An 11,732-nucleotide genomic window follows, 5' to 3' on the forward strand; every position below is an offset into this window, starting at 1 on the left:
TTTGACGGGCGTTTTATAAGGTCGTGATAATACTGTCGAATAATTCTGTAACCTTATTTTCCTGGTTATCATTAAATGGGGGTCCGTAAAAAGAAAATTAAAAAAGAGTCTCGCCTGACAAAGCGTCCCATCTTCCCCCACCCTACTAGGTATATATAAAAAAGTGTAATATATATATAAACCTTACTTATGTTTTAACTTTTCGCTTGAACATAGCTACACTATTCTGACTGATATCTTTTCTCATATTAGTTAATTTTTACCCCCTCTTCATATTAAAATGTTCATAATGTCTCCTTGGTACCTGATGTTGGCTACTTTTTTCCTTAAAAATTATACTTCTAATTTGGACAACTCATGAGTGAGGAACAATTTGAAAGCAATTACTATTGAACTGTGTTAACTAACGCACGCCCCAGTGAAGTAAATATTTTATTCACCGTCGGTACTGCGGACCAATCTTCATTTACAACAAAACCTACCGAAGATAGAACATGAACTACGTTGCAACACACAGTTAAGTTGTATTAGCATTTGTACATAAGAGATTTGATACAATGACACTCGTACACAAACATTCATGGTAAAAATTTGATATATCTATTAAGTTATCAAATATTATTTGAATTAATGTGACTTGTTACTTTTAGTTAAGGCAGGAATTATCTTACATTACAGTTACAGCATACAAAGAAACAATACAGATATTTCATGAAACAATTAAGGTACAGCAGATATATTATAGAGAACAAAAATAAAGCGACAACATAAAAGAATATTTACAAAGTTTGTAGTTTGTTTATATTTGTAGATTTTTATTGTGCAAGATATAGTTTGTGGATATTCACATTTGTTTTGCTGGTAGTTTATTCAAATGACCGGTTGGTTAGAATAAGTGGAGCACACAAAGTCCACATGTAGATAGCGAAACAAATCCAACAAGAAGATATTTTGACCCACACAGCCGGCCATGTACTTTCCATTGTCTTGAAATCCATTCCAGGTCTGTATATGAAAAACACAAATACTTGATATAATATTATTTATTATGTTACTTCTGCTATATCAGGTATAATGTAATAAAAACTGTTTTAGCTTCTCCAGCATAACAATTTTCTCCTGCCATTCGACAATACACTTAATGAAAAGAACAAAAATAACGTTTTCATAACGGAAAAGTCAAAAGTCTATATTGAGATATAAATTACTTTATTCAACCACAGTGTGACGATAGTTTAAGGGAAGCGCGACAGATGTGATTCATGTGAAGCTTTCATTTTATAAACAAACATGAGTTCGATGGACAAAATGAAACTAACGTAGTGACCTTGCAACATCTGCTTTAACAAATCAAAAGCAACAAAATAATGTAATAATTTTACTGTTCAATTAAATTGATTCAAGGTTTTATAACACTCCTAATCATTACTTTATTAATACTTTCGCACCAAACTGTCATACTGGTGATTCAGGTTTTGCCACATAAATTAATGATGTCCTCTATGTTATGAATGTTTTATATCAACCAAGATGAAACATTCAAAATACCTAACACCTGTGTGTGTGTACCTACCTGTACCAGTTGGTCAATGTCATCATAATATATAAAGCTGCAAGAAAGAACATGAAGTGAAAGAATGAATAAGAGTAAGCAACTCCATTCTCTTCGTTATCATAAACTTGATGACCTTCTTCATTCTGCACAAGATTCTGCTTCAAAAAAAGGAAAAAGGTAATTAGCTGCATAGATTTTGTTTCAACATACTTTTTGTATTCAACTACTGATACACATATATGTAAACAAGCTTGGACACCTCCTTAAAGACTTTTGTCTATAATTATTTATCTGATGAAAGGTTAACCACCGAAATAACAAGTTATGCTTACTAATTAGGAGAGTTACAAAAAAAGATTATTGGTAAAGAATTGACTAAATGATTATTAACTTTATTTTATATAAATTTAAAGTTTAACACTCATGTAAATATTGTAGTATATTAACCTTGGTGTCATCTGTGTTATCATCATCAAGCATGACATTTTCATGTAAAGTGAGACGACCAACATTGTCTTGAGTTGATGATCTGATACTGTTATACAAAAGATTATTTTGATGCAATACATTGAGGTAATATGATAAGCAAGACACCCACACGAAGTGGCAACTATTTCAAGACACAGCAACAACTCCTACGTATTTCCACACAGCTTTAAATAACAAACTGTGCAATTTTAAAATAGAAACTGCTACTTTATATTCAGACAAGCTAAACACATTGCTAATATTCCTAATTAAAACTATAAGCAGGTCAATTTTTATACAAAAAACATTTTTCTTTCTTTAGAATAAAATATTGAAATAGATTTTGTATGGATTATTTTTCCTCACTGTACCAAACTGCGAACACTTGTAGTTTGAAAGTATGTGGTTATGGGTGGAAACTTTTTTAACTGTGGGGAGGTAGTGATGATTTAACATGCAAAACAAATTTCACCATTATTTGTTTATAATATTTACAGAATAATGTAATATTAAACGTAATATTTTTATTTTTGTAATAATGTAATATTTTTGTAATATTAAAATTCCAGGGTTGGGATGTACACCACACCACTCGTGGTTTGTGGGCTGAAAATGTGATGTCTCACCTTGAGTACAAGACACAAACAAAGAAAACAAACAACCCGATAATGCTTTGTGCGTCCCACCACTGTGCAGTTGGAGGGGTGGGTGTCGTAGCAACCGATCCATTTATACTGATTGGAATCCCACCGCTGATTTTCTATCAGGAATCATAAAAACAATTAAATTAGATATTGACCATGCAAATTCATGACAGATCAACTATATTGCAGTAGATTGAAAATGTACCAATACATGTAAACTACTTGTATTACTAGACTGTTTTATCATAAACAATACACAGTGATTAGGAAAATAAGTTAAATATTACTTGTGCGATTGTTAGCAAGCCAGGATTGCAAGTTTTGTCGGGTTCATTGTTCATAGCAGACCATGTGAGATAGATGCAGTAAGCAGAAACGACTGACGCTTGTAGTAATCCACTGCGTGGTTGTGCTGAATATATGTTGGTTATTCTTTAACAGGCATAATGTATTATGTATCATCCAATACAGGCATAACATAAATAAAAAACCTATATTACGTATTGTTTATAATGTATGACAGCATTATTCAACTGTTTTGCAGGAACTAAATAAATATAAGGCACAAATTAATAGCAAAACTTTAACTTGAATTTTCAAAACCATTTTTAGTACACACTAAATAAATTTAAACAACTGATGATTTAAATTAATTTTGCCAGAGAAGTTGCAATAGTGAGAGTCTAAATTATATATTATTTAATACAATACAAATAAAAGTTCTTGAAAACCACACAAACAACAAACAAAACCAAATGGCGGAGCATATGGGGTAACAAGGGGAACATTCTTACAAGTCATTAAAACTACATCTATGCCTTACCATCTTGTATTTTAGGAAGCACGGCCACGACTGAACAAACCACAGTCAGAATCAACGTGAAACTGATGAAGAATTTGTTCAAAGCACAATCACCCTGGAGAAGTAAGAAGTCATGTTTATACCATAAACAAAACGTTTATTATCAGAAACCTTTAATATATTACGCCACATTTATGAGGTGTTGCGCAAGACACTAAAATACAATTTCTCTAACACAGTGGTACCTTAGATGTGTTGAGCAAATTTTCAGCTAAATCACCACTGAGCATGCGAGAATAAACAATACAATACATATACTTACATTAGTATAGTAAACATAGAATAGCACAGTAGCTGTGATGCAAACCGCGTAGTTGAAGAAAGTTGCGATCAACAGAAGAATGGTCCAACATCTTGGAGAATCTGCCTCCTCACGTTTTTCCAACATGTAATCATTCCAAGAGTGAGCAAAGTCAACCAATAACACCAACTAAAATATTCAAGATTAATGCAATTAAGTTTCGGAAACATGGGATATTACTCTTTTGTTTCTAAAAATCGAGATGAAAGACAAAGTATGAACATAAAAATAGAGAATATATCAATAGTGATGTTTCATGAACTATAGTTATAAACTTTATATCTATGCAGACATTAACTGTATTTAGTTCAAATTACTTGCTACATATAGATAAACTGTATGCCTAACCTGTAAGAATAAAGTCTTATATAGAAACTCACAAAATCATATTCACATACAAAGCACACGAGATCCACACAAAAACATAAAATCAACCAAAAATAAATGAGTGAAAAGTAAACTGTTTTATAAAATTTTATGAAATATCACTAAACAAAAAATTTACTATTGAATAAAAGAGGATATTTTTGAAATAAAGCAGGTTGCTAGTTAACTGTGGCTCTAAAATCAATATTTGAAAAGCAGAACAAATCAATAGTTGATGCACATTCTGTATTATAGTTTGACAAATAAAGAAAGGGATTCCTTACTTGAATTAGAATGAAACAGAAAGCTCCTGCCATTCCAATGTAATAGAATGCCACGCTAAAATCTCCACGTGGAATATAAAATGCACCAACTGTAATTCCAATCAGGGCCAAAAACTTAAACAACCAAAATCTAAAAACAAAGTATCATTTTAAAATGACGATGTAATTATTAAAGGTGTTTAAGTATAAGTGATGGTGCCATAGGTAATCATCGGACAGGGTTTGGCTCTTCTAAGAAAGCAAACGGTCGAACACTAAATTATTTTTATTTAGTGTTTGCTTTGAACAGTCAAACCCTATAGTGGGTTCAAGAACAGACAAAACATGGGAAAATGTTGTTTGTTGCTTTGTACAATGAATCAACAGGACAAACAAACTGAATGTAAACAAACAGATATGAAGATAGTTACACAGCTCACCCATTGTGTACTTTTGCTCTTGGGTCTCGACTACTCTTCACATATAGCATTAGAATACAGAAGAAAGCAAAAAAAGCTGCTACACTGAAGCAAACTCTGGAAGTAAATAAGTTAGTTTGTAAAGGAATGGTCAATCTGTGTGTGTTGAAACAGTTTCTTTATGCTATGTCACTATTTTGCTTTTCATACCAACGAAAATTGCAAAATTAGTATACAGATGCTAAAATGTGATCTGAAGCCCCCTTTTTTCCACTCCAGCGGTTGGATTTTTGGTTTCGATATGAAAAAAAATGCCCTAACAACTGCTTCAGAAATATATACATAACTTAATTAGCAAAGCATCAACAATTGATATAAATTAAAGTTTCCACCATAGCAACAACATTTAGTAAGTTATTATTTCTGAACCATAATTTTTAATGATGATGTTCTTACATACATTTTTTTTATTTGACAATTTACTTAAATAACCGGAAAAACATGTTTTATTGTTTGTGCAAAACCGTTTTATTTAGAAATGTAATTTATAAAGCTGTTTATTGCGAAAATTTAATAATAATGTATGACCAGCATACCCATTAGTAATGTTGTAAAACAACACTACGTTACAGATACTTCCTGTTAAATGACATCACATACACAACCTGTGCATGTATATGGCTTGACGGACCACAGGTTATAAAAAATATTCTTCATAACATATGATACAAATTTAAAAATTTGAATTTTTATGTTGTCAAATTTAATTAATTGCACATTTGAAGAGAAAATGAATTTGAAAATCACCTGTACACGGCCAGATAGCCAGCAAGCGAACCACAATCAACAAATCCTTTTATTGGATTAAAACTTTCCTCATTCTTGCAAAATGTTGGAATCTAAATTATGTTTAAAAATTAGAATGAAAATAAACATTGGATAATGAGTTTTAAACGAATGTTTATTAGTTGTATAGATTTTTTTAATTTAACATGCCAAAAGGATCTTTTTTATGTACAATCGAAGAATAAATTAAAACAAACCAATCTTTTTACTTTTTTCAATTTTTCCTCCAAGCCAGGAATCAACATGAGGGAAGCGACAATTGTACCAAGGAAGAGAAACATAGCATAGACTATTCGTGTTGAAGTGGAGTTTTTACACGAAGGACAAGCTTTGCAGCACAAACTGCATGCAGCACTTCCACAACAGCATGCAAGCTGTAAACAAGTTTGTTAAACATTATAAAGGTAAAATTAAAAAAATTGGGTAAAACTATTACCTGCGCTGCACCACAAGTACCAAGGACTGCTCCCATTTCTTCACAAATGTAAACACAGATTTAAATTGACAAGTAGGTTTTATGTTAATCTAAAAACACAAACACAAGTTTGTTAGCATGTAACTATTTACATTACTTAAACAAATTCTGTTTAACTGCAAAAGCACGAATAAAATAAGCACACAAATATACATGAGCTGTAACAAAGCAACTTAAAAAATAATTATTAAAACCAAATGTTTACCATTTAAATTTAATTCTTTAAAACAATCATAACATTGCATTTAACATTGCTCCAATTTCATACAATTGTTTAAAATACGAAATTGCACTGATGTAATAACAAGTCAAACATGAATTTTTAAACTAAATTTGGAAAACTTGATGGCATGTGTGTTGGGCAGTATAAGCAACATGACTCTGAGATTGTATGTGACCTCGGTATGTGCACCATTTTACCAATGAGACTGGTTGTGACAGATGCTAATATATGACTTAATACTACAACCATGTGCACAGTCATACTTGGGATCACAAAATTATGATATAATATGACCTAAAATAATTAATGTAACATTTAACTGTGGGCGGTTGCATTAAATAAAGTTAACATAATTAGGATTACTTAATGAGGAAGTATTTGCAGGCATAATCTATAGCACGGCTATACTTTGAACAAAATTTAAAAGATTGCAAAGCCTCCTATAAATTAAAATACTTGTAAAACAACATACATAATTTGAAAATTCAATATGTTAGTAATATAAGAATTAATATAACATCTGTATACTATGTAGTGTGTAAAATAGGACATTTGGTTAAAACACTGACATATCAACTTGTTTAAGATTTAATGCGATTAACAGGTTTTTTATAACACAATAAATTACTTAAAAGCTGGGAAAAACACATAGTGACGATCATGCAGGACACAAAATAAAATAAATGAAATGTAATTTAACAACAATAAAGGACAAGGTTATATACAAGAATTTGGGTGGTATTTGGTTAGCTGCACTGATTTGCCCAAGGCCTTTAAAAGATGTTCATCCATTTAATGATAATGGATAATAATAACAAACAAATTTTTCTGCTATAAATAATCCAATATGTTAGATTGAAGCTAAATAAAAACAGATAAAATGGCATTAATACTTATAAGATTGGTGTTATAACATTTATTAACATGTTGTGCACACTGCATGGGAACTAGCATGGTACTGTGAATAGTGAATACATGGGAACCAACACATCAAAGTTTTTTGATTATTTGCATGCAGATAACAAACAATTATGCAGACCTTTACATTAAATAGATTTAAATATTCGAGCCAATCTAAATTTAATACTTTTAGTCTTAGTAATTTGTTTAAATTAATTCCAAAGTAAACATTGTGGATTCAACTTCTTTAAACAAGTATAAAAATATGTGAATGTGGCTGCAAGTGCAGATAGAATTTGTTGGGCAGTATACACATTACATGTCACATTGTGTTGAGTGCTGCTAAAATATATTTACTCAACTTTAAAAATTGTAGATTGATAGAAAGTAAGTGTTATTTAGAGACACCATTCTCTTTTTTGTGTCAAGTTTGCGAAGACTTTTTGATAATAATGTTTGTTTCATCAGCACTGCTATCTGCTTCATCATAATCATCATAATATATCGGACGGGCTAACCCCTCCTTATATACTCGCAGTATTGCATCACATACAAACTTAAACTGGCTTGGCGTTTGTATCATCATAGCACGCTGATCACGCATTGCTCGAGCAATTTCAATCGGATATACAGGCTGGTTTGCCTCAATTAAACACATGGCAGTTTCCATAGTAATTAATACACCAGTCCTTCCAATACCAGCACTGCAGTGAACAGTACTAGGAATGGCCATACCAACTCGATTCTGACGAACACGAAGCACAAAGTCAAGAAAATCACTGGAATCATCAGGCACGCCATGGTCCGGCCAAGCAATATACTGCATTTGTCTAATATCTCTTCCCTTGGTCAGATCATTACCATTCACTTCACCATCTTCATTACATTTGTACAGTTTAAAATCCCTGAACGCAAAGGAAGGTGTAACTTCTTCTGTTACTGATTCAATAATGAAGGGACCAAACTGAACACTTGTTCCACCATCAGGCCAATACTGATGACATTTCGGGCGCCCTCTTTCAACTACTGTGGTTAACATAACTATAAGTGTCGACTTCTGTTCCCATACCATCTCCCAAAAATCAAAACTTGTGTTTGGTAGTGGGCCTTGGCAAGCAATGTACCGGTTTGTCCAGTTATTCCCTGGAATAAACATGTTGACATAATTAGCATTGATGTAATCTGTATCCACAATACCATTTAATATAACACGAGTGCTGTCATAAGGAGAAATATCCCGATATCGATTTTTTGTTACATTCTGAGGAAGTCTTGCGTCATTCATAGTAGCACCAGGCTTTTTTCTATACAGTGCATCAAACATATCGAGTATTTGACCGCTGTCCAACATATCTTCCAACCACTGCATGGATCGCTCAAGAAGAGCACCTTCATCATCATCTGCACCAACAACTTCCCCTACATCATCGGTCAAGACTTCAACTTCATCTTCATCTGCTTGATTTTGTGGTTTCACAATCAGCACCAAGTGTCCAGTGTGATGCTCCCTTGTTGAACGGATAAACCGAACAACTTGTTCATGGGAGTGAGAGGAAATATCACGTCCGTTTATTTGTAGAACTTCATCCCCCTCATTTAAAGCAGGAGTGCACATGGCGGCAGGTGACCCAGCAGCAACTTTAGATACTAAAATTGGTATATTTTGATCAGCTCCTCCCTTAACATTAAAACCATAACGACCTTCTAAATCTGGTTTGATTCGAATAATAACCAAATCATCAGGAACTCCATTCATCTGACCACTTGACTGGTGAGGGAAGGGAATAGGGTTGGGAAGCATGTATGACTTTTCTGTGAGAGAAGTGAGCACACTGCTGGTTTCACTACCTGTGGTAAGCACAGACAACTCACTTGCAGCTGTTTCATCGGCCTCCCCAGCTGTTTCAGGTCTAATGTGAATCGTTCTATAAGATGCAGTTAGTGCTGGATCTCCAGTGTGATACTGTATTGGAATTTTGACGGGAGGTGGAATTTCACTATTATTATTTGATTCATAATTAGCATTAACAAACAATTTTGGTTGTGAATGAGCAGACTGCATGCTGGCTTGTTGCTGATGGAGCATCACCATCATTTGTTCATCTGTCATCCCTGATTCACCAACACCATAAGAAACTGAGGGTGGAGCACTTAATCTACGCGGAGCTTTATCTTCATTCCTACTCTCACCATTGCAGGCAAGTGACATGTTATCTTTGGATTTAGTTGAGGCAGCTCTGGTTCTTAAATATCGCTGACGTTGTGTCAAGTCATCAGTTGACTCATCATTTTCCCTGTCTTTACCTCGCCCACCTAAAGTAAGATAGCTGAAGAGATGTTTCTCCTGTCTTGCCATTTCATCCTCTTGTTCAGGTAATCCATCATTAGCAACATGTTGATGACCGCATGAACGACTCATACATCGATCCAAGCGATAGAAGGAGTGAAAATCAACACAACTTTTCCACAATCGTTTACAAGCCCTGTAGTTTTCCATATGAAAGCTGTGAATTGGTTCAATCGCATTAACTTCCTTTTTTGCTGCAGATCGCAGTTGGACATAAAACTGCTTTCTCTTGAAAGAAATCTTTACTATAGATGACCATCGAAACTCATTCTTTTTGAAGCCATTCTGATAAAGCAGCATCCCTGTTGAAGTCACGCCAACATCCAAATCTTCTTCATCATTATCTTTAGCACGATGCATTTCTATCCCGTACATTTCAAGTTTTTGTGACTTCTTAATAAAATAATATTCTGCTTGAGATGGGGAAAGTCCCCTGTGCATTTTATGCAAGTGAATCACTTGTGCTTCAAATTCCTCTGTTTGGTTCGGAATAAAACGAAATTCAGCAACATAATTTTTTTTATGTTCAGCACTGTTAAAATCTCCAAGTTCCGATTGAACTGCCAGCGCTGCAATAGAAGCAGCTTCTGACAAAGAACACTTCAGTCGTCTCTCAAGCAAATCTAACTTGATTTGCATAAATAACTGGTAGCGGGTAAACTCATCTTTCATGGTTGATAGGTCAGTTGCGTAAAATTTGACACGGAAGAACAGAATGTATGGATAACCTCGCTTAAACTGTTTGCGAATGGATTTGGTTGGATCCAACCATCTCATTGTATCAGGGACATCGTTGGGAAACTGAAGGCCGAAGAATTTAATTTCAGTTACTCGTAAATGTTGGAACACAAGGTCTAGTAAGACTTGACCCCGATCGCGCTTGTTTACTTTGAACACTACTTCTGTGTGATCCAACAAAACAACCGAGATGTTTACGTTGGATTGTTTCTTTTCTTTTGCAGGTTCACGCACATTGTAAGTACCAGATCCCGTTAAAAGGTTACGAGAAACTGCAGGGCTTACTTCTTTTACCGCACTCATTCTCCAACTACGAGTCGGAAACTTTTATCCGAAACATTTGAATATATGCAGTCTTAATTTAGTCACTTTAATAACTCATCTATTGGAAACAAAATGTATTTATTCTCACAAATGTATTTATTCAATAATAACTAACATAACGAACATATGGGTTAATTAACATGTAAAGTGCTGTGATGGGATATATAACAAAAGGTTTAATTTATCTCTTCAAAGACAATAATAAAGAACAAGTTATTAAAACAAGAATAAATTCCACTTAACGTAATATAAAGTACAAGCAAACGCACCCAGTTACACTGCACCTTAATCTTATATAAAAATCTTTCGCCTTTACACAAGTATACTTTATAAAGACACACAATAATTATCTTCTTAAATTTGCTCCCTGATGCAGATATTGCAAAATCACAAGACAAGGAAATTAGTATACACCGCCGCTAGTGTTTGACATTTATTGTGAGAAATACTCCCCTTAATACTTTATTTTCTGTCGGAAAACAAGTTTTTGTGCACCTTAACGACGTTTCCTCTTAGTATTGGAAATATTACTGAAGCTAAGTTTTAAAACCATGGTTTGTTGGCATCTTGGCTGTGTTGGTTTTGTATAGGCTACTCATACATAATGAATAAATACACATAATTTATCTTCGCGTGGCCGGAAAACGACAGTCGTTATAACACGGGTATTTCTACACTTCGTGCCAGCGTACGAGTTACCATAAATGTTACTTGGTAGGTGGTTACTATTTTTTTATAATGGGCGATGATTTAGGACCATTAGTGACCACTGGGTTGTAGCAATTGCCGTAAACTATCTTGCCCTGGGACCATGGCGACCTCCGCCGTGCCTAGGACACATACGGCTGTGACGGGGCGAGCCTTGAACGGCTGTGACGGGACGAGCCTGATGATAGCGGCGACGAGCCTTGAACCCATCGTGCCAGCTTACGAGTTATCATGTTTGTTACTTTATGGGTGATTTTTATTTTTTTTATGTATCTGATAATTTGGACAACCCA

At 33.9% G+C, this 11,732-nt stretch overlaps 2 protein-coding genes across 3 annotated transcripts; both read right to left on the minus strand.

The window, feature by feature from the left end:
- Positions 1-500: 500 nt before the first annotated feature.
- Positions 501-6,302, minus strand: LOC149739462 (serine incorporator 1-like). 2 transcript variants are annotated; one of them, XM_089873354.1, is made up of 12 exons: positions 6,161-6,302; positions 5,934-6,098; positions 5,686-5,777; positions 4,900-4,995; positions 4,481-4,610; positions 3,792-3,959; positions 3,491-3,584; positions 2,955-3,079; positions 2,650-2,783; positions 2,003-2,090; positions 1,574-1,710; positions 501-1,005 (listed from the first exon to the last, which is right to left on the minus strand). In XM_089873354.1, exons 1-12 carry the CDS (start codon positions 6,194-6,196, stop codon positions 867-869), a joined length of 1,404 nt encoding a protein of 467 aa, XP_089729480.1. In that variant the 5' UTR covers positions 6,197-6,302; the 3' UTR covers positions 501-866. The 2 variants fall into 2 exon arrangements, with proteins under 2 accessions (XP_089729480.1, XP_089729479.1); XM_089873353.1 differs by having other exon boundaries at positions 1,574-1,713.
- Positions 6,249-10,810, minus strand: LOC149739463 (tyrosine-protein phosphatase non-receptor type 4-like). The gene has a single exon (XM_089873352.1). It carries the CDS (start codon positions 10,708-10,710, stop codon positions 7,747-7,749), a length of 2,964 nt encoding a protein of 987 aa, XP_089729478.1. The 5' UTR covers positions 10,711-10,810; the 3' UTR covers positions 6,249-7,746.
- Between the last annotated feature and the right edge of the window lie 922 nt (positions 10,811-11,732).

This window comes from Ciona robusta, chromosome 2 (genome assembly GCF_009617815.1).
Source record: "Ciona robusta chromosome 2, ASM961781v2".
NCBI lineage: Eukaryota > Metazoa > Chordata > Ascidiacea > Phlebobranchia > Cionidae > Ciona > Ciona robusta.